Below are 22,846 nucleotides of genomic sequence, written 5' to 3' on the forward strand. Positions count from 1 at the left end.
ACTGGCAGGACGAGCATGTGACCCCTTCCTACGGAGGACAGTCAGCCTGAGACTTCTGCAGGAGCTTTGCTAAGCGGGTGGGAGCCACCGGCAGCTGACTTGTCCCCATGAGGGAAGGGTGAAGCCGAGACAGAGGAAACAGAGCTAGGCTGGACACAAGTTCTTCAGGATATTAACCAGGCTCCTGGATCTAACTATGCCTGAAGCCAGTTCTTACATGAGCAAAAAAATTCCCTTCTGCTTCATTCTGTTGGAGGAGGGTGTCAGCCCTAGCCCAGGCCTCAAGGATCACGGGATTGCAGAGCCACCCTGGACCCTGGCAAGGAGCCTTCCTTGAGCTGCCCCCCCGCTCTCCTCAGAGCCCTCTCCAGGAGACCTGTATCTGTCCCCAGGCCTGTTTCTCCATCTTCCAAGGTGTATGGCTTTGAGCAAGTCACTTCAGCTTTCTGGGTCTGTTCTCTCATCTGTAAAGTGGGGATAACGTAACCTGAGACAATAACGTAACACCCTGGATGAGGTGACCGCGTCAAGGCCGGGGCGCAGTGTTTGCCCTGTGTTCAGCCCTCTGTGCCCCTGGCAATGCGGTCTTCACCCGCGGCGGCACCGGCAGTTCCGCCAGGGGCCCGGCCCGTGTCTGCCGCTCTGCCCCGAGTCCAGCACCGGGCCTGGAGCCTCAGCTGCGAGCTTCAGTGTCCTCACATGTGGAAGGTTCTGTCCCGTGCAGGGCCTGAGGGGCTCGGCAACCACCCCACCTCCGCCGCCACCCCCCCCCCCAATCCTGCTGCCCTGGCCCTGGCCCTGGCACAGGGGCAAGAGCGCCTCCTACGGGCCACAGAGCTTCACCAAGGCGTCGGACTCGCCGCTTGGACACACAGTCTCACACAATCTTTGTCCCACTTTTTTTTTTTTTTTTTAATTAAAACAACAATCAGGTAACTGCCCCAAACCATCAGGGATAAGACCCTGGGCAGTCCTTTCTTCAAAAAAATATATTTTCTTTTTCCTTTTTTTTTTTTTTAAACAACACCAAAAGCAAATCCACAGCCCCTGTTGAGCTGGTCCCCAAGGAGAGTGAGCTAGACAGCTCCCCTAGCACCTCTCTGAGCAGAGACCTTGGGACCATCCCCCTAGACCCCAGACTGAGCAGAGAGGGGTGTCTCCACCTGCTGATCCCTAGAGGGTAGGAGAAAAGTGATCGGCTCCACACCATGCAAGAAAAAAACCAGCCAAACCCACAAAGCAAAAGAAAAAAAAAAAAAAATCAAGAGGATAAATTAAAAAAAAAAGTGAAACAACCCCCCCCTCCCGAGGCAGTGGGCAGGAGCCAGGTTGAGCCCCATGTGCCCTCAGAGGCCCTATTTGCCAGTGCTGGGGTGAAGGCGTGGGCAGCTGTCGTCTCACTCGTGGGGGCTCAGGAGGATTCACATGGCTCATCCCCCGACTGTGTCCCCCGACGCTGATGCCAGGACAGAGGTGTGGCCACCCTAGGCCAAAGTGTGCAAAGTCCTTTCAGTCAAGAGATAAAAAAAAAATATACAACTTAGGTGGCATCCAGGGCTGGGCCCGGGCAGTTTCCCACACTCGGGCACTGGCTGCCTTCTCTGTGAGGGGCAGCTCTCGTGGAGGCCATCAGGCCCGTCCAAGTCCAGGATCTTGGGGGCTGGAGACTTGGGGTCCAAGGAGCAGCAGGGGCAGAGGCACTGGTGGGGCCCATGTGGGCCTGGCCGGGGGCCCCGGTGGTCTGGTTCTTTGGCACTTGGGACCAACAGCCCGCTGCCAAGTCCGGCAGGAGCGGCCCCCTTGAGTCTTCCCCCAAACCCCCAAGGCTGCGCTGGCAGTAGCTTACGGTGTGGGCAAGTACTGGCCCAGCAGAAGGGGCGTGGGGCGCGGAAGGGCCAGAGTGGAGTCCACGGCCCCGCCCCCTACGAGTCCTCCCCCAGGATCTCCTTCACAAAGGCAGCAATGTCCGTCTTCTTGGTTTTGTGCAATGTGAAGAACGGGTGCTCCTGGTGGGAGAAGAGAAGGCAGTCACCTTGGGTCCGAGTCCCCAAAGCACCCCCGGCCCATGTGCTCCTCCTGCCCCGCATACCTGTCCCTGCCTGGCAAACTCCTACTCATCCTTCTAGGACCTCCCTGTTCAGGAAGCCCTCCTTGTTAGAGATGGCGTGACGGCTTCCTCCTCCGTCCTCCTGCAGCCCTCCTCCGGCCACACTGACCTCACTCTTCCCCACCTGTACCAGGCCTCCAGGCGAGTGGAATGCCCTCTCCATCAGCAGGTAAGTCCTTGCAAGCCCGGTTCAAATGTCACCTCCTCTGTGAGGCCCTCCTTGATAGCTTCGGATAAAATGGCTCCCCTCCCTCCACCATCCCCCACCCCATCCCTCTGCACCATCTGAGGGAGCACTGCCTGTGTGCCCCTCCACGAGGCCTGGTGTGGAGGAGAGGGGAGGAAGCCGGGCTATGTCTGAGTGAACATCTGAGCGCCCGAATGAATTCGAACAGAGGCAAGCCAAAGGTGCTGCCATCTCTGTGCACAGGGCTGTGGCCTTCTCCCCAGACCCCACCAACCCACCGCTGTGCCCGCACTCACCATCAGCTCCAAGTAGCTCATGCGCTCCGCGGGGTTCTTTCTCAAGCTAGGAGAGAATGGGGCGGGCTGAAGCCAGGCTGGCATAAAGGAGGTCTCCCGGCCGGCCAAGCCAGGGTGGGCTCACCCCTAACTGGGCAGTGAGGACACATTTCCTCCTGGGGCTCTGGGAAGAAGGGGTGGGACTGCTCTGGGGGGCTCCTGAGGATGGAGTGGGACCTGGGCGTACACATTACAGAAAGACTTACACCATGTTTCTTTGCCCCTTGGAGTATTAGTTTTTTTGTCTCTAGAGTGATCTAGGGGGGGCGCCTGGGTGGCTCAGTCATTAAGCGTCTGCCTTTGGCTCAGGGCGTGATCCCAGAGTCCTGGGATCGAGCCCCACATCAGGCTCCTCCGCTATGAGCCTGCTTCTTCCTCTCCCACTCCCCTGCCTGTGTTCCCTCTCTCGCTGGCTGTCTCTCTGTCAAATAAATAAATAAAATCTTAAAAAAAAGAGAGAGAGAGAGAGATCTAGGGAATTCCCAATGATCCCAGCACCAAATGACACTGAAACGCAATAGTTAACAATCGCATACACGGTGTCCTTAATCAGGAGGGACACTCCTCATCATGGTCCGGGGACAGGGCACGCCCCAGTGTAAAGGGCCAAGGTGACCAGCGACTCTGCTTGCCAGGCTCATTTGTTTTCAGTCTTTCTTATTTTCTCATAAAAGAAAGAAAGGATACAAAGTTTCCTCTGAGTATCTCTTTGCCCACGATACAGATATGTTCTGTCTTTCACTTCTGAATACCCTGCAATTTTATTTTTCAAATCTCTTTCAAAATCCAGGAGTTGGGGGGTCCTGGGTGGCTCAGTCGGTTTAGCGTCCGACTCTTGGTTTTAGCTCAGGTCCTGATCTCAGGGTCCTGGGATCCAGCCCTGCTTCCGGCTCCGCGCTCAGCCAGGGAGTCGGCTCGGGACTCTCTCTCTCTCTCTCCCTTTACCCCTCCCCTCCCCTCTCAAATAAATAAGTCTTAAAAAAAAAAAAATCCAAAGGGAGGGAGTAGGGAGATGGGGTGGCTTGATGGGCATTCAGGAGGGCACGTCATCTGATGAGCTCTGGGTGTTACACACAGCTGAGGAATCACTGAACACAACATCGAAAACTAATGATGTACTAGGTGTTGGCTAACTGAATTTAATTAAAAATAAATACATAAATTTTTAGAAGTCCAAGAGTTGGTCAGAAGAACTTACTTTTCCCTCTCCCTCCTTCCTTTCTCCCTATTTCCTTTGTAATCTCGAATATAATTTTTTTTTTTTTTAACAGAGCTCCCATGGGCATTCTTTAACTGGGTACAAAGTTCTACACATCAGTAAAGCAAGTCTGTTTATGCTTTTCAAGCCCTCCGTTGCTTTGTTTTCTTTTCCGGGCTACCGGGTCTGCCCATCTCTAGGAGGACTGTATCAGTAACTCACCAGGACCACCGTTTGCCAGAGTTTCCTTGGGCTCTACTTCTGCCCTGCATACTCTGATGCCGTGTCGTTTGGACGTGTGTTTGCTAAATGAGAAGGGGCCCGGGCCCAGGGCGGAGCTGGAATCGGGCCGGGGCAGGGAGGGGGCGCCAACCGGGGCTCGGGGAGGCCCCGGAGCCCCTGCAGGGCTGCAGACTCACCACTGCGCAGTGAAGTCCACAAACTCAGGAGAGAAACGGTCGGCGGGGAGCTGGGGAGACGGCTCCTCTACGACCTGCTTCAGCTGCTGGAACGGAGTCCCCCAGGATTCATACGGAAAGCGGAGGATGGCCATCTCGATCTGCAGCGAGGCGTAGCGCGGGTCAGAGGCGCGCACCCGGCCCTCGGACGCAGGGCGTGTGGGGAACCTGGCTGGCCTGGCTTGCCGCCCAAAGCCGGCCCACAGGCAGCTCGAGGGGCAGGCACATGACGTCAGAGCACAGATCAAAGCCGCGGGAACGGCAACCGTTGGTTCCTCTGACCCAGCCGGCACAGACCACGGCTCACGAAGCACGTGCAACCCGGGGCTGTGACTGGTGTGAGTATCATCGGGCTTTGAAACCACCTCCATTCAGAAGGCTTTCCAGAAAAACCCACGTTCCAGCTTATCCGGAAAAATCAGAGGAGCTGGCCAGCCTGGGACACCCTCCCACAAGGCAGCAGTGGGCACAGGCACGCGGGGCAGGCAGTGGCTTCCCTGCTCGCCGCAGGCCTCCCCTCCCTGACGTCCCCACGGGGACGGAAGTATCTGCCGCCGTTTCTTCGGGCAGTTGTTAGGACAGAGCAGGCAGATGGGAAATGCAATTATCCTCCTAAGCCTGTCTCTCCCCGGAGCTGTAAACCGTGAGGCCGGCGTTTGGTCAGCCTCTTCGTGTTGGCAACAGCCCCCCGGGGCCCATCAGGAACTGAAGTTGGCAGCTGCTCCTTCTCCTCCCCCCCCACCCCACCCACCCTCCTCCTCTGGGAAGACCTCCCCCTCCCTGCTGAAGCCCTGGACACACGGCCACCAAGGCCTTGTCAATCCTGCTGAACCCAGAACTCCCTGCAGGTGACATCCAGGCCACCTGGCCTCTGGACCCGCACCAGGCCCCCCACCACATGCCTCGCCTGCAGTTGGCGGGAAGTCATTTGTGGAAAAGACCAGCTATCTTACGACAAACTCTGGGTTCTGATTTTGACTGCCGAGTTAAAAAAAAAATCAGGTCAGCCCAGGCCCCCGCCTAGAATAGCACAGCGACTTCTCACTGACAGGCCATAATCACCATAATGAACACAAGAGACCTCAGCTCAAACAAGTGCTTCGTGTTGGCAACTGGCGGCTGAACAGCTCACTAATTATTGTGCTAAGAAAGGGCCTTCCCATTAGGCTAAAGGCCCCTTTCCAGCCAAGACATAAACACACCCCACAGATGAAGGGTGTGCGAACTGCAGCGGGTGGGGTTGTGACCCGGTGTGTACTTTCCCAGCACAAATTCGGGGTGCTTTTTCCTAGAATGTTCACCGATTCCAAGCAGCAGAAGTGAGGGTCCTGTGTGGGTTTCCACGGAAGGACCCAGTGGCCTGCCGGTTACCATCAGGAAAACCGAAGACTGTCCAGACTCTTGACCGTGTAATCCTCCTCCCCCCCACCCTGCCGCCCCTGCTAATTTTTTCTAAAGAGCTCAAAATATGCAAAACAAAACAAAACAGCCTCTGGGCCCAAAATGTGTGGTGCGGGGTGACTTGTAAGAGGGAATATTAGGAAGCAGTCGAAACAGCCAGCGCCAGCGACCGGCTGAGTCCCGGCCATGACCCTAAAGGCCACGCTCTGCGATACCCCATTCAGGCGTTCACATGATCGGCATCTGCTCGACACCCGTCGTGGCCAAGAGCCTTCCCAATCACATCCCACGTCTGCACGTTCGGCAGCCGTGGTCACGTGCCCGCAGACGGCCACCCGGGACGGGCTCCGAGGCCGGGGGAGAACCACCCGCGTTGGCAGGCCCGGCACCCAGGGCTTCACCAGTCCCTCCCCCAGGTCGGCCAGGGATTTCGAAAGGGAAGAGGAAAGCAGACACAACTGAAACGTCCCCGCATCAGGGACCGGCTGGGCAGTGCCGGCAGACGGCGTGCAGTCTCTTGAAGAGATGCCCATGGGGGATTCTGACAACCCAGAGAACATGAGTGATATGGTGCTAAGTGAGAAAACCAAAATAAAAACCACAGAAAACATCTAGAAGGAAATGCACAATGTTAGCAGTGGATGGTAGGGAGCAGGGGCTCAGTGCCTTTGATGTTTTTCTCCCTTTTACTTTTCCTCTGTGTTTTTAGGCGGCGTTTCTAGGGCTTTCGTAACTTCTGGGGGGAAACCAAACCTGCACTGCGACAGCCGGGTTCTCCTGTGCTTGCACGCCAGTCCCCCATCCAGACACGGACTCTACTTGCCCTTGACCCTGGCCTGGCCCCGGACGCTTTGAGCAACAGGAGGCAGAAGCGACACGGTGCCAGTCCTGGAACGGGAGAGCCCCTCTCTCGCGGAAACCGCCACAAGACTTCGACAGCCCTCGAACCCAGTGAGCGGCTGGCCATGAGGAAGTCACAGGGAGGCCCCACGTTTGTAGAGCCTTCCTGGACCTTCCAGCCCAGCCCAGACCCGGCCAGAGCCAGGTGGTGCAGAAGAACTGCCCAGCTGGTCCCGCCCAGACCGCAGAACCACGAGAAAGAACCACCTATCGTCGGCTTGTGTCACTAGGTTCGGCAGCAGTTGGCGACACTGCACCTGCTAACAGAAACATGCACCGAGCACACGCTCCAGCCCGAGTCCCACTGCAGACATGAGAACGTCACGGGGATGTGGTGGGTCCCCAGTCATGACGGACGGACACACGGATGGGAGGAAGGGATGGAGGGAGGGGAGCGGGGCTGTGTACGTGTCAAGGGGTCATGAGTGGGGTCTCTAACATCCAACCAGTTCTGTGTCGTCTGGAAATCCAGCGAGAAGTTGCTCTTATTTTTCAACTCAGGAGTTGGGAGACGCTTATCTGCAGGTACAGTGAGCACCTTCAGACTCTGACCATTCCTCTCCACTTCAGAAAGGAAAACGTTCACTTGAGAAAGGATGGTGTCGGCATTATTAAGACAATTGGAAGGTATCATCCAATTCCATGTCTCTGACAAAATCGGAGACTTTGCTTTTGATCCTTTCCTAGTCACTGCACACAGACACCACTTACACGGTGACGGTCACACAATGAGGAAGGGGGTCAGGATAATAAAACTGCGTTATCAGTAAGATCCAAAACATATACGTTGACCCTGAACTCTCACCCACCCCTTCTCCGACCTCCCCTTGACTCTGGCCGCCCAGGCACACACTGGGCACCCCCTGCCCACCTCAGGGCCTTTGCCCCCAGAGCCCTGCGAGGCCCTCCCCTACCTCCTCAGAAACTTGTGCTGCTCTGCTCCCACCCCTGAGTCTCCTCTCCATACCCCTTCCCACTAGGTACTTCGCTGGTTTGGGTTTTGATTACTGATTGTACCCCCCCAACAGCAGGAGGCCGAAGGGGCTGGGGCAGGGAGTGTCACCATGGAATCGTCCACACAATGGACACTCCCCATTAGCTCCAATGGCTGGGATGGGGATGGGGGCCGATGACCCCTCCGCCAGCTCAGTCGGTCCCTTGTGCATCCGGGGGCCATCACGACAACAGCATTTTCCTGGGTACCCTGGTGGGGGAAACTCGCATTCTGGTCTTTTTCCTGTCGCTTCAGCCCATTCTCCACATGGGAACCAGAATGGGCTTTCTAAATTGATATCTAAATAAACCTTGACCCACACCTGAGCCAAGCCCTGACTCAGGCAGGGGTAGGCGTTCCCTGGGCAGTTCCAGAAAGAACAAGGGGCACAAGGGCCCAGCCCACCTCCTGGACCACAGATGTGGGCATCCCAGCTGAACTAATAAGGACTGGGCACCCGCCCTCACCCCTCCCGGCCCCCACGGCCCCCACGGCCCCCACGGCCCCCACAGCCCCAGGACTGACAGCCCACCCACCCCATCCCACCACACTCAAAGAAATGCACCAGGACCTCACGAGCAACAAACTTCCTGCCACAAAAAAAAAAAAAAAAAAAAAACCTTAAGATTTTTGCCATTTTCCTTTTTAAATTATTTGGGTACCAGGAGCTCACTTAATGTGGAATTGACTATGACTTCTCAACAAGCACCAGGAGCTCTGGGGCAAGTCTAACAGACGAGTTATCACAAACTGTCAAGAACTTTCATGAAGGACACACCTCCCCACTAGGGAAGGGCATTCCACCACTACAGATACACCCTAAGTTTTGACGGCACGTTTTCCTCTCAGATTGTGAAGCCAACACTTTTTTTCAGGCCGAAACTATTTGACGGGCCCGCCAAAAGCTCCGGGACTGAGCATGGCCCCGCCCTGGCCCCACCCGACCAGCGGCTGGACCCAGCGCCAAGCAGTTACCATGGTGATGCCGAGGCTCCAGACGTCGGACTTGACGTTGTAGCCTTTCTGGTTCAGCTCCGGGTTGATTCTCTCGGGCTATGAAAAGAACCAGAGAGGCGTGAACACCCACCTCACAGTAAGGGGCCACAGGAGGGGCCCCCTAAGTTACCCTCAGCTGGGTCTTTCCTCCCCCACCCCAAACAGAAGGGTCAGTGCTCATCCTATCCCCCCCCCACACACACACACAGAGCAGGGGAGAAAACCGAGACCAGTGAGGGCCGGGGTATTGCGGTGAAGGCCCAAACCATGCCTCACAGCCAGCCCTGCCCGGGGCAGAGGGGCACCCTCAGGACACGGGGAGAGGGCCAAGACCTACACGAATCCCACAAGTCACCTCCACGTGGGTGTTCATGAAATTTATTACCCAAATGGGCACTCTGGGGACAGCTAATTCCAGGGGTAAAGAGGGGCTCCTTGGCCAGGCTGGGTGGCAGGTCACCCCTGCTGTGGCAGGAAATGCAGGGCCTCAGAAGGCCCTGTCCCCAGTGGACAGAGGACACGGCCTGACCATGATCTCCCAGGCGTATCCCTCCTGAACCTCAGCTGTGGGGGGACTCAGAGTGCTGTGGGGACCACTCACAGCCATGTAGGGCTTGCAGCCAGCGTCCAGCGTCTTGGCCACAGAATCCACCAAGTAGCCACTGATACCGAAGTCACACATCTTCACGTGACCCTCCTTGTTGATGAGGACATTGGACGGCTTCACGTCTGCCACGGACAGAACACACCTTTTCACCTTCTGGGGTTGTGGGCACTGCAGGAGGCCCACAGGCTCCCCTGACGCCCCAACTGCCCAAGGGGCAGATGATACAGGGCTCAGGGAGTAGATGAGGGACGAGGCTCTGAGAGGTGCTGCCCCGGTCTAAGGCCACAAAGATGGGAGCAGCGTGGCCAAAACACGCCCTGGCCACTGGTCACAGTGGGGAAGGGACTGAGTTTCTACCAGGACCTCGTCTTGGCGCCCACCGTCAGCACTCTGGACACAAGGTCCAGAGGGGGGACTCAGCCTGTCTGCTGGCAGAACCTCCGGCTCCGGGGTCCTCCTGCACTGGGGCTCTGGCGGGGGATGGACCACTGACCGGTTGAGCACCCGGAACCCACCCAGCATCCACGCTGAGAGGCTGGGCGGTTCGGCCAGGAGGCACAGGGCAGCAGCACAAACAGGACAGGGGGCTGTGCAAATGCGGAGGCCACGCCACAACTCGGGGCCCATACAGAGTGGGCGACAGGCCACACAGCAGGGAATCTTCCCGCGAAAGCACGTGAAGCACACATGCAACCTCCATGCTTTCGTACAGGGACAGGCAGGATAGAAACGCACAGGAAAAGGACCGGAGGTTCCACGCTGGGCTGCCAACAGGGGCGGGGGGCAGGGGCTGGGGTGGCCGCCGAGGAGGCACAGCGGGAGAAGCGGGGCGTCCAGGTAAGCGAACTACTCAGAACAAAAGGGAAGGGACTACGACACACACGACCCAGCTGAGCCTCAGAAACGTTGGGCCGAGTGACAGAGGCCGGAGAGAGGCCGTGGAATCCCTTTACACGAAGTTCAAGAACAAGGAAAACCCACTTACTGTGGGAAAGATCAGAAAGGCAAAGGGGGAATATAGGGTTAGGGACAGACCGAGAAAGGCCCAGAGAACTTTCTGGAGTGGGGTAGAAGGTGCAAACACCCTGCATGGGTTCTGCGGGGCCTGGGTTCTGCGGACGTAAACTCCCAATAGATTCATCACATGCTAACTACGGCTCTGCGCATTTTACGACACGTAAACGCTGCGTCAACACGACGTCAGTCAGCATTCCCAGGACCAAAGTCCGATTCTTGCTCCAGTACCGGCAAACCTAAGGGCCTAGGAGGAGTGGCTGGCGGGGTGCGGCCTGCATGGGGGGGCGGAGCTGAAGACAGTGGCCTGGACTGGGAAACAGGCTCAACTCGTGACCCCTATGGGCACCTCACTACCTATCACCTCAGGCGGCACGTCCTGACAAAGGGGAGAGGTCCCCCCTCCCTGCAGGGCTGGGCAAGCACGCGCTCTGAGCAGCCTGCGCTCCCCCCCCCCACCCCCACCCCCACCCCCGGCAGGGCACTGACCTCTGTGGATCACGGACAACTTGCTGTGCAGGTGTTCCAACGCCCTCACGACCTGCCGTTTGGAGCAGGAGGAGAGAAGACAAGGCTGCTGTTACTCCCCGTCCCGTCAAGCGCGACAGAGCAGCAAGACCCCCTCCCCGTGTCCACCTGTCTCCTTCCGCCATATGTGCACGCCAGCCCCCCCACCCCAGGCTCCGGCCCGCAGCCCAACGCTGACCCCAGTGTCGTGGCAATCTCGGTGCAGACACACCCGGCCTCCTGCTTCTCTCCCTCCCATGAGAGTGGGCCAGGCTCTCAGGCCCAAGCCTTTACCAGGGAAATGATGTACCCAAGACCCTGCAGAGGCCCAGGCCTGTGACCCCTCCAAGGGGCTGTCACTACCCCCTACCAGGCCCTTGGGTAAAACCCAGGCCTTCCGCAGCATCCCCGGCCCCTCTCCTTCAGCAGAGCCCAAGGCCGTATGCTTGAGCTATTCCCCTGAGGAAGACACAGTGGGGAAGCCTGGATGATTACCCCAAAGATCCTGACTCGGTAGTCTGGCACGGGTGTGTTTTATGTTCCCAGATGCGGTCAGGATTGAGAGCACCATATAACTGACTCCATTTCCTTTTTTCCTTTAGCTGCCAGGACGCTCAAGGCCAGCACTGCCACCCTCCTCTAGAAAGGTCTTACCTCAAAAGGCAAACACTCTGGATGCTAAGCTTCCCTCCAGTTTAGCTCGTACCTCTGTGAGCTGTCTCAGGGCATTTTTGGCATGACAAAGTTTTAAGTACTAAGTCCTTTTTTAAAAAATGGTGTAGAGGGGCGCCTGGGTGGCACAGCGGTTAAGCGTCTGCCTTCGGCTCAGAGCGTGATCCTGGCGTTCTGGGATCAAGCCCCACATCAGGCTCCTCCGCTGGGAGCCTGCTTCTTCCTCTCCCACTCCCCCTGCTTGTGTTCCCTCTCTCGCTGGCTGTCTCTATCTCTGTCGAATAAATAAATAAAATCTTTATAAAAAAAAAATGGTGTAGAAAGCTCAGGAGTGGGCACACAAAAGCTAGAAGCCCAAGATCTTTCAAATCTGTGTGGCTCTTGGAGCCCCAGGTTCTGGGGTCTCCTCAGCAAGAAGGCTCTGATCCAGGGTGGGAAAGTTGGGTCCCTGGAGGGCAGTCGCCCAGGTTCACAGCCCCACTGGGGACCCAGCTCTGCCCAAGCTAGCACCATGAGGCTGGGCTTTGCGCCTGCTGGCGCCGGGCTGGGGCCCCTGGCCAGGGACCTGGATCCCCCAACCTCTCCCAAGCCCAAGGTCACTTACAGACACAGCAATTTCCCCCAGGATGTCCTCTGGAATGGTCATGTTTTTATCGAGCACCTTCCGGTAGAACTTGTCCAGGGATGTGTCCATGAGCTCCATGCAGATCCACACATCTCCCTGCAAAGGACAGCTGGAGGTCAGCCCGGGTCGGCGCGAGGCAGTACGGGTGTCTGGACAGCCTGCCCTGGTGCCCTGTCGCACGTGCCTGCCTCCCCAGCTCTGCTCAGGCCTCCCCACAGACACATCTGCCTGCTCCCAGCCCCTCCTATTCTGCCCCCCAAAATCTTTCAACTTCTCCTTCTCCACCTTCCACACTTGTCTACACTAGTGGGTAACACACCTGCCAGCCTCACCCAGCTCTGTCGCCTCTGGTCTCCCCCATTTGATCCCCAAATCCCCCAGCTTCCAGAAAGAAGTGACTAAAACACATACCTAACTGTGTCCCTCCCAGTGGGGGCTTTCAGGCCCAGCTGCAGCTCAGCTCCAGGACCCAGCCCTACAGACCCTCCTAACCCCAGCCACTACGGCCCCCAACACACATGGGTCATCCTAAGCTCTAGCCCCGATGGATGGTTCCCTTCTCCTCCTGCAAAGCCCTGCCTCCCCCACTCCCAGCTCCCCCCACAAACTCTTATCTATCTCTCAGGACAGTCTTCTAGGAAGGGTGGGTATGGCGTCTCCCTGGGGCAGCCGCAGGCCCACGCGCCTCCCTGCCAGCTCTGACCCGGCGCGGCGCGCAGTGAGACCCGGGTGTGTGTCGTGTCCCAGCAGCAAGGGGACGAGCAGCCTGCCCCCGGCACACGGCAGGTGCCGAGCCCGTCAGACAAGTGGACGGCGAGGCACTGACCCAGCACTGGGTCCACCGCACCCAGCCTGCCTGCGGACCTGGCAGATGCTCAGGGAGCAGCCAGCGGGGCCGTCCTTCGGCTGCAGCAAGCCACACTCCCTGGCATCACCCTTGATTTCTCGCTCACCCTTTCTCTCGTGCCCACAGACCACGAACTGGACCCTTGCACTCCTCCCTGGCCACCCCTGCTCGGAACCCCACCCTGCCAGCCTGGATGCCGGTGAAGCAAGCAGGTGGTCGCAGAGGCAGACTGAGTGCCAGGCTCTGGGTCACATCATTTTATCTTCATGCGACCTTGTGAGGTGGATACGATTACTGGCTTCATTTCACAGAGGAGGAAACCGAGGCAGGAAGCAGGGGAGCCAGGCCACCTGGGTCGTGGGACTGAGCCCTCGAGAACCCCACACGTGCTGTCTCACTCACTCGGTGCCTAGTACCTGGCACACGAGGGCGCTCAGCAAGCGTCTGCTGGGGGCCCAGAGTGAGCAACGCGGACAGCAGGCCAGGCGTGCAGAAGGAAGGTGGGGGTGGGGCAGCCCGTGCTCCCAGCCTGCAGCCCAGCCCCCACCCCTCCTGCCCACCAGGGCCGCACCTCTCTGAAGAGGGCCCCATAGAAGGTGACGGTGTAGAAGCAGTCGACCGTACGCATGTTGATGTCCAAGTCCATGAGCAGACGCTTCTGCTCCTGTGAGTTCACGGTGGCCCGGATCCGCTGCAGGACAGAGGTTACGGTTCAAGGGCCATGCGGCAGAGGGCGACCACCCCCATCCCCTGCAGGAGCTCCAAGGGCTCCCCGCAGGCTGTACCACAGGCTCAGCCTCATGCCTCCTCCAGGAAGCCTCCCACATGTCCGCAGCCCAGAGCTCCCTGGCTGCGCCGGGCTGGGACCCGGCGGGGCCCTGCTTACCTTGACGGCCATGATGGTGCCGCTCTGGGCATGCCGCACCTTCTCCACCACCCCATAGGCTCCGCGGCCCAGCTCGGAGATGGTCACCAGGTCATCGGCCTCCACCTCAAAGTTCTTGGGGGACAGAAAGAAGAGAGGCCACGAGTCAGGAGCTTGCCCTCGCACCTTGCTCGGTGGAGAGTGTGGGGGCAACAGCAGGAGGAAAAGGCCAATCAGTGAGATCTGAGCTCAAATCTTACACCAACCACCTTCTCCTGTGTGACCCGGGGCGAGTCACGCCACCTCTCGGATTCACACCGCTCTCCATCAAGCAGGCACTGCCCTAACAACCAAGGCTATTGGACGGCATAAATAAGACCGCCTATGAAATGCCCCCAGCTGGCACAGGGAGCTCAAGAGATGCCCTTTCCCTCTTGCCCCCACCCCATTCAGGTGGTGGGATGGAATCACTCATTCGCCCAGGACTTAGTGAGTCCCTACCACGCGTGCGTTCTGCTTTAGGCACTAGAGACAGAGCACAGAACACAGGTCCTGTCCTCACAGTGAGCAGTGTGGCCCCAGCCCGCCTGCTCTCCCGCTTGCCCTCTGCGGTGCGGCAGACCAGAAATCTGGACGTCGCCCAGTGACAAGCATCGGGAGGGGGTGTGCCTGGGAGGGGCTGTCAGCCACGGAGAGGCCTCCACAGCAGGCTCTCTGCCTGTCAGCGAAGCGCGGTCCCTGGGCCAGGGTCGCAATCCCTGGGGAGGAAGCCACCCAGAGGTACGCGTGCGAGGCAGGTTCCCAGGTGCTGGTTCTGAGCACAGAGCTGGGAGCCCATGTTCGACACGCCATTCCCACAGGTGACGTGGGCACCAGCGGCCCCAGGACCCCAACTCTGAGATCAGGAAACTTCCTGCCAGCTCTGGCTCTCCAGGGCCCCGTGAGGCAGGCCAACTCTCCCCATTCCGGAGGAGAGGGTCTGAGAGTGCGCAGCCCAGGGCCACACAGCCACCGTCTGGGGAGTGAGGCTCCTCTCCAAAGCCCAGCTCTTTCCGCCATCCCCAGCCACCTCCCAGTGGCCCTACAGGGTCAGCAGGGGCCCACTTGTCAGGTGAAGACGCCGAGGTTCCGACACATGAAGGCCCCGCCCCAGGTGTGCAGGCGGCACCCACCCTGTCTCCGATGGTGATGAAGGTCCGGGAGTCCAGGTTCCGGGGGGGTCTGTGGGGAGGAAGCAGACCCTGTGAGCCTCAGACAGAAGCAGGGAGCAAGGCAGCCCGGCACAGCGGCCGGAGAGGTGTCCCATCCCCGGGAGGCAGCTTGAAGGAGGGGGCGCTCCTCAGGGCCCCTAGTCCCAGTCACTGAGCACCTGCTGTGCCAGATACAAGGCATGGTCACCCAGACATGGCCAGAGCCTCACCCTTCCATCTCTGAGATGGGCGAGAAGGGGACACAGAGCAGACATGGGATGCCTGCGAGCCCCGGGGGCCAGTTCGCAGGAGGTGTTACCCGGGACATGCTGCCCCCTGCCTGCTCCCCGCCCCAGGGCCCCCTCCGGGAAGCCTCTCCAGGCTGCGCCAGGGGAGAAACTGAGGTAGACTCACGTGGGGTTGGGTACGGGCGGCTTGGACAGGCAGGATATCCGTAAATCCTTCTTCCTTTTGGATTTCCCTAAAACGGAGAGAAGGTGAGGCACCTGGTCAATGCTCAGTCTATCAACATCCCCGGGGCACTCCCTAGGCTGGACAAACCTGGGGACAGAGATGACTCAGGCCCCCTGCCCTCAAGGGGCCCCGAGCACAGGTGCTGAGGGTCAGGGTGGGCAGTGCTCTGAGGGGGCCTGGAGTCTCTGGGTACCCAGAGGATGTTTCCAGCTCAAGCCCCACTGGCCCTCCTGGAAGCTGGCCTCAGGTCGTCACCACAACCGCCCGAGAGAAGACAGGGCCTCCAGAGAGTACCTCCAAGGACGGTCGCTCCATTGCAGATCTGCCCCCGTGGGGCAGACATCAGGCTACCACTGGACACCCCCCAAGGGAGTAGGGCCAGGTCCGAGCAGCCGAAGCGCTTCCAGGGTCTGTGCTCCCACCCCCTGCAGAAGGCCTGCGTCCTAAGTGCCTGGTAAGGGCTGAACTGTGTCCCTTGAACACCTACATGTTGAAGTCCTAAGCCCTGGTACCTCAGAGTGTTACCCTATTTGGAGCTGGGGTCTTTACAGAGATGATCAAGTTAAAATGAGGTCATGAGGGCGGGCTCTAATCCAGTAGCACTGGTGCCTTAGAAAAGGAGAAAGTCGGACACAGAGACAGATAGGCACAGATAGAAGACAACGTGAGGTGACATGGGGAAGACGGCCATCTGCAAGCCAGGCAGTCCCTAAGGAATCCAGAAGCTAGGGGGAGGCCTGGAAAGGGCCCCCCTCACAGCCTCGGAAGGAACCAGCCCGCCAGCACCTCGACGGGACTTCCGGCCTCCAGGACTCGAAGGCAGGAAGTTTCTGCGGAGCCCCAGCCTGTGGTGCTGGCAGACTGACCAGCCTCCTTCTCCCACTGGCGGCGCTGCCCTTGGTGAGGGGGAGGCCTCTGAGGCGGACAGAGCTCCTTTCAGGTCCCCGCTCTGCTGCCCACCCCTCTTCTGAGCTTCGCTTTCCTCATCAGTCACCTGGGAACGCAGAGGCCCATCTCGGGGGTGGCTGGGGAGTCGCTGGCTGGAGCCTGGTGCCTATTTCTCTGCCACCCCCACCAAGCTCCCCCCTTGCTGGGAGCTTCTCCGTGTGGGGGGAGGGACTGGCCTGCTGCACTCCCCACGAGCTGAACAGGAACCAGAGGCTTCCCTGGGTTTCCCAGGGCCCAGCACATTCTCCATGCAAGAGGAAAACGGAAAAGCTGAAGTATACAGGTCAGTTCCTGAGGCCACTTCTGTGCTACCTCTGGGTCAGACTGAGTCACCACTGACCTCTGGCGGTGGGGCAGGGGGCCCTGGGCTGCAGGGCCCGAGGCCTGAGGAGGGCACTCGCCAGGCCAGTGTTGCTAATGCGGCACGTGACCTGCGGCAGCCTGAGCGAGTGCGCCTCCGACCCTCCCGCTGAGACCCGCCACGGTACCCTGCTCTCGGCCCCTCAAGTCCGCATCTCCGAAACGCACGCCGCCCTACGAAGCGGGCTCTCCTGCTGGCCGCTCAGCACAGGCTTGGCGCACGGGAGGCAGGCCTATGTCGTGGCCCACGAGTGGTCACCGCAGTTATTACCAGCCTCTCCACAGAGGGGAAAAAAAGCCACCCTATGTGACAAGAATTACGGGGAGCTCTTATTCTCCACTTGAAGCTTTTTGTAACCGGAAAGTAAAACATTTCATGTTCAAAATGAACAATCCAGGGGCGCCTGGGTGGCTCAGTGAAGCGTCTGCCTTCGGCTCAGGTGGTGATCCCAGGGTCCTGGGATCGAGCCCCGCGTTGGGCTCCTTGCTCAGCGGGGAGCCTGCATCTCCCTCTCCCTCTGCCCCTCCCCCTGCTTGTGCAGTCCCGCGCTCTCTCTCCCTCCCCCCTCTCTCTAATAAATAAATACCCGTCCTGCACTAACTGCTCTTGGCCCACCTCACCTTTCTCCGGCCCTGACCTGCACACCCATCTCCAACCCTGAGATCTGCACATGTCAGGAGACGGGCTCCCCCTCACCAGGCCTCAGTTTCCCTAACGGTAGAGGAAGCCTCTACTCCTGCGGCCGGGCCAGGTGGGGGAGGCACTCGGTAAACGGAGCTACCACTTGCTTCCCCTGGGCCTGTGGAGGGACTGACGTTGCTCCAAGCACATGGGCTGGGGGTTCAGAAGGAGGAGGCTCCTGGCCTTCTCACCCGCCAGCCCGTCAGGGTCACCAGGCCTGTGTCTGGAGTGACATGGGCTCTGTGGGGCAGCTCCCCAGCTGTCAGAGGGAGTGGGTGAGGCCTCAGGCCACCAGCCGCCGCCACTGTCTGCCATCCACGTCAGTGCTGGGCCCGGATGGCCAGGCAGCCCAGGGCTGCCCAGGTGTGGGCCCGATGTGACGACCGTCACCACAACAAACACAGGTTCACAGGCGGCCACCAGCAAACCACGGCAAGCCTGCCAGCCTCAGCCTGCAGGGCCTCTGGCACAGGCGGGCACAGTGCCAGGCATCTGTGTGTCCTCGGCCCTGTCCAGCCTCCCAGCAGTAGCACAGGCAGAGAACAAGGAAATTCCGCCACTGACGTACAGGACAAGACCGCGAAGAGAGGCACCCGGATTCCCACAACTCCTACCCCTGCCTGGTCCTGCTCTCATCTCCTCCTGCTCACCATTCCTTGAATAAGCTGCCTTCTTTTCCACCGCAGTGCCTTTGCACGTTCTGTTCCCTCTGCCTAGAACGTTCTTCCCTGCAACTCTGTCCTAACTGGTCTATGATCCTCACCTTTTGCCTAGTCAGAGAGGCTTTCCTGATCACTCCAGCTAAGCTCCCTTGTCCCTGGCTCTCCCTGGGTCCCGCTGGCTTTGCTCCTGTCACGTCGCACAAGTCATGGTTCTGTAGTTACTACCTCAGGGGCAGCTAGAAAACTGCTCATGAGCACTGACTCGAGTCAGGCAGCCTGGGTTCAAACTGCAGCTCTGCCACTTCCTAGCTGTGTGCCCTCAAGCGAGTGACTTAACCTCTCTGGGCAGCAGAGATCAATGGTAAAGTGAGGATAACGGACCCACAGTTAGCCTAGGTTATCAGGCGTGTCCTCCCAGGTTATCAGCGCCACGCTGCAGCGGTGCTGGACGGGCGAAGATCAGACTGAGCCATCTGGAAACCCGCAGGACCCCAAATAACAGAAGGCCCTCGGCCCCACACAGCCACTCTGTACCTGTTGTACCAAGGGGGTCAGAGAAAAGGTGCAGCTTGACCAAGGTGACACAGTGAGAGTCTGGTAGGGCGCAGACATGAAGACGGGCCTGTTTAGCTCCAATGACCAAACATCAACAGAAAGCCTGAGAGAGGGGTCTCCCCACCCCCTGCGTCGCCCCTGCCCTGAGGCCTTAGGGAGATTCTAAATAGACTGGACTGTACCACCTGCTCTCAGGGTCCGTCCACAGTGGGAGGGGGAGGGGTGGAACATCACTCACCATGGACCCTGCTGGGGCCTCCACTCACCCACACACGGTCACGTTTAGTCACAACCCCGGATTCCCAACGACAAAAGCAACACCGGCTGCTCCTGATTTATTACTCCCACCGCTTACCCTTGAGGTATTTTGGGTGCTTCCTGAGCTTTCCAATTCCAACCGGGGAAGTCTTAGGCCCTGAGCGTCGGGCCCGCCACAGATGTGGCAGGCCACACGGCCCAAGGCTGCCCGTGTCCCCTCCCAGCCCCTGCCCACTTAGCTTGTCACCTCTATCCTATGTGGGTCCCTTAGAGAAAGACCACCCGGGCTAACCTCCTCCCACTGTGCGGGGAGCTGAGAGCTGATGTTTGATGGCTCCATGCGCCAAGCCCATGCCCCCACCTGAGAGTCACGATCTCCACTCACTGCAGACATCACACCGGCCCCAGCTACTGCTCCGTGGGCGAGTCCAGATGAAGCACTCGGAGCACCCAGGTCACAGCACCACTGACGCTCCAAGACATTAAGCAGGAATGGCAGAGCCAGGCACTCAGTCCCACCTATGTCTGAGGCTGGAGTCTCGACCCCCTGGTACCCCTCTGCGAAGAGGCCACTGAGGAGCTTTCGGGGGCCACCACCAAGTGTTGGCAGGGAGCGAGGACACACCTGGCTCCCCCAGGCAGGGGACCAGTTGGATCCGTGGCGCTGTGGCGCCCTGTCCCTAAGGTCCCAGAATAGATGAAGGGCTCTCTCGTCTACTGAGCATCCATACGTGTGGCCAAGCGCGCCGTGTGCTCTGTCCCACAGGTGGGAGACAGGTGATGCCGCAAGGGGCCACTCAACCCCAAGGCCCTGCCCTCTCTCCTGCGGTGTGCTGGCCACCTGGGCAGGCCCTGGCCTCTGAGGCCCTCGGCTCCTGCCCCTTCCCTCCACCTCTCAGGGCCTTCCTCATCCGCAGAGCAGGTGGGGAGGACTGCGCCTGCCACCTCGCAGCGCCCGTCCCTTCTGCAACGAGCAGACGGGACCCTGCCCAGTTAAGCTCCAACGGCGGACACGCGGCAATGTCTGTTGGGGGGGGGGGGGGGCGCCACCAGTATCTCATGCGTAGAGGCCGAGATACTGCTCCAGAACTCACAGTGCACGCCCAGCCACGATGACCGAGAAGGACCCAGCCCAAAATGGCAACCGCGCCAGCGCCGAACCTAGGGCTGATGGGACACACAGGCCCACAAGCGAACAGCAAACTAACAACAAAACCCACACGTGTAATGTGTACACAGAACGCCAAGCATGCTAAGGGCCCTAAGAATAAAGGAAGCTGGGGACAGGTACAAGGTGGGATTTGACCTGACGCTGACACACGGCGGGCGAGAAGGAGGAGTGCTCTAGAGCCAAGAGGGCCAGGCACGGCACACAACTGCACAGGATCCGGTCCGAGGAGACAGAGGGAAGGGGGAGAGCGCGGCGGGTGTGGGGAGAGAGGCCGGCTCTCACCTGGGTGCAGGACCCAGAGGGCGACGTGAGTCGGGCCCCTGGTGCCGGTAGTTGGGAGCTCACAGGGCCGCCAGCGTGACGCAACCCGGCACTACCCAAACCCACCTAAGGAACTCATCCCTAACGGACCAGTCCCACAGGAGAAAAAGAAGAGCGAGCCGCCAACATTTGCTGAGCGCCTGTTGTGTGCCTGGCCCGTGCTAAGCATCACCACATCTCACTGGATCCCTTCGGCAGCAACCCCAAGAGGCAGGGGTGAACAGGTCTCCATTTTCCAGGTGAGGGCACTGAGGCCCAGGGTGTGTAAAATCGAGAGACTGGCCCAGGGAACTGGCAAGGATCTCGCGGGCCCCTGGGCAGGATGACGGGCTGAGCTCTATGCAGGAGAAGCACAGATTTTGTGAGACAGAGAACGATGGTCTGTTTACAGAGGAGTCCAAGGAGCAAGAAACTGCCTTTCTACCCCTCTGAGATTTTCCTAACCACACTCAGTGTCAGCTGGTTAAATATAAGTAATTGAAACAAAAGAATAAAAAAGAAAGAACACCTGCATAAATCTGTGTCCCGGGTTGCTGTGCGTCTGGGCCTCGGGCGCCTCCTCCAAGTGAAAGGGGGAGCCGGGCTCGCTGGTGTCCCTCCTGGGGGCCCTCAGCAGGAGGACTTGCTCACAACCAGACGGTGCCCCAGAAACAGCCCAGTGCAGACACTGGGGCCAGGGACCTGGACACCTGTGCAGGGTCACGTGCCAGCACTCGAACACAGACCCCAACTTCCCAGGCCCCCAGATCCTGGCTCCGCACGCCTCACCCGCAGCCACAAGAGCATCTCCCAAGCCACCGGGGCAGAAGCCGATAGACGGTGAGCGCAGAAGGACAGGCCGGGCCACCAGGGGACTGGAGCTGCTGAGCTGCTGTGTGACTGTGGGCAAGCCACACCCCCCTCCCTGAGCCCATTTCCTCCCCTGCTGTTCTGGCCAGTGCAATGGCCTTGACCTCCAGGTCACGGTGAGGACTAGTCAGGGGTTGTTAAGACAGACCTGGGACTGGGGCGCCTGGGTGGCTCAGTCGGTTAAGCAGCTGCCTTCGGCTCAGGTCATGACCCCAGAGTCCCAGGATCGAGTCCCACGTCAAGCTCCCTGCTAGGCGGGGAGCGTTCTTCTCCCTCTTCCTCTGCCGCTCTCTCTGCTTGTTCTCTCTCTCTCTCAAATAAAATATTAAAAAAAAAAAAAAAACCACAACAGACCTGGGACAGACCTGTATGACCTTGGGCAAGTCACTCCCCCCTCTAGGCCGGTATACTTGTAAAACTCAGGGATGGCAACACACCCGTGTTGCTGGGTAACCATGACAGCTGAATGAGACAGTGCGCATAAAATGTCTGCTACAACACGGGTCGGATCAGTGGCCACCCTGGTCCAAACGCCCTCAGTCGTCGAGGTGGGCCCCAGACTGCCAAGTAAGCCCCCGGACTGCAGAGTCCGGGCTTCAAGAGCCTATGACGACGGAGGGACATTCCCGGAGTGACACCTAACCTTCCCAGGGCCTCGGGGAGACGGGACACTCCTCTTGCTCCGGCTCGTGAGCTGAGCTCCCACAGGTCTCCACTTGGGGCCACTGTGAGGTCACCCAGGCCACCAGAAGGCACTGCCTGGCCGCATGCTCCTGCCCCTGCAACATGGTAAAAGCACCTTCACTTAACAAAGGCCAGTCTTGCTTTTATTACCATTTGCATCAAAATAAAATCGTACAGAACACGGGGTCGATGGGGAGAAGAGCTACAACAGTATTCTCGGTGGTAAAAACGCCAGAACCTAGCTCAGGGTCCAATTCAGCACTGAAGGGCACCTAAGGTGTCCCTGAATTTGAGAGGTCTCATCACTCCTCACTCTCAACGGCAGCCTGAGAGGTGTTTTCTTTCATTCCCTTCGCTCAGATGAGAACACTCAGGCCCAGGAGGCCACAAAGGGACTTGGGCCAGAGCTGGGCCTAGAAGCAGCCCCTCCCACCGGAAGTGCCCACAGGCTCCCCCAGCAAGGGTCCCCTCGCACCACCCTGGCAGTCGGTCTAGGGCAGGCTGGACCACTAGTAGGAAGGCAGGGGTACCGCAGAAGGCCAAGACACAGACACGCTGAAGGACGGGGAGGGCAGGGAACGTGCCCCCCGCCCCGCACCCACGGCAGTCTCGGGCAGGCCTCCGACCACCACCAAGGACGGGGCACCTACTTAGTGGGCGCACAGAAATGCTCGTCAGCCCTCTACGTGCTTCCTGAGAGTACCCAAACATCTCCCCTGACATCCAAGGCCCTTCACTGGTCACCTCCCAGCCACTGGCCTACACAATCCTTAGGACGCACCTTGGAAGCCGGTGGCATCAGCACAGTGACGCGGAGGAGGAAAGTCAGAGCTGTCAGGTTCCAGCTACGCAGGCCCGGCACCGCACAGCTTGGGCCCGGGAGTTTCAGACCCGCTTAAAGCAACAAGAACAGCTGCGAACACTCAGCTACACGAACTCTGAGCCGGCCCCCTACCCAGCACTTCCAAACACCAATGCA

The 22,846-nt window shown here is 59.1% G+C and overlaps 1 protein-coding gene across 2 annotated transcripts in view; it reads right to left on the reverse strand.

Moving 5' to 3' along the window:
* Nucleotides 1-887: 887 nt before the first annotated feature.
* Nucleotides 888-22,846, reverse strand: part of MAP2K3 (mitogen-activated protein kinase kinase 3) — a 28,283-nt gene continuing 6,324 nt past the window's right edge. Inside the window, exons 2-13 of one of the 2 annotated variants that reach the window (XR_003322118.3) lie at nt 15,318-15,384; nt 14,886-14,934; nt 13,735-13,848; nt 13,420-13,539; nt 11,981-12,097; nt 10,687-10,738; nt 9,178-9,305; nt 8,556-8,633; nt 4,247-4,386; nt 2,591-2,636; nt 1,847-2,006; nt 888-1,506 (exon numbers count right to left, since the gene is read on the reverse strand). Coding sequence is in view for 1 of the 2 variants with exons in the window: in XM_026521197.4 (XP_026376982.1) it covers nt 1,923-2,006; nt 2,591-2,636; nt 4,247-4,386; nt 8,556-8,633; nt 9,178-9,305; nt 10,687-10,738; nt 11,981-12,097; nt 13,420-13,539; nt 13,735-13,848; nt 14,886-14,934; nt 15,318-15,384 (995 nt within the window). In the remaining variant the exon portion in view is untranslated. Of the gene's footprint in view, nt 2,007-2,590; nt 2,637-4,246; nt 4,387-8,555; nt 8,634-9,177; nt 9,306-10,686; nt 10,739-11,980; nt 12,098-13,419; nt 13,540-13,734; nt 13,849-14,885; nt 14,935-15,317; nt 15,385-22,846 lie in introns of both variants that reach the window. The other variant, XM_026521197.4, reaches the window with a different exon arrangement.

The sequence above is a fragment of the Ursus arctos genome, unplaced genomic scaffold (assembly GCF_023065955.2).
Source record: "Ursus arctos isolate Adak ecotype North America unplaced genomic scaffold, UrsArc2.0 scaffold_14, whole genome shotgun sequence".
Lineage (NCBI taxonomy): Eukaryota > Metazoa > Chordata > Mammalia > Carnivora > Ursidae > Ursus > Ursus arctos.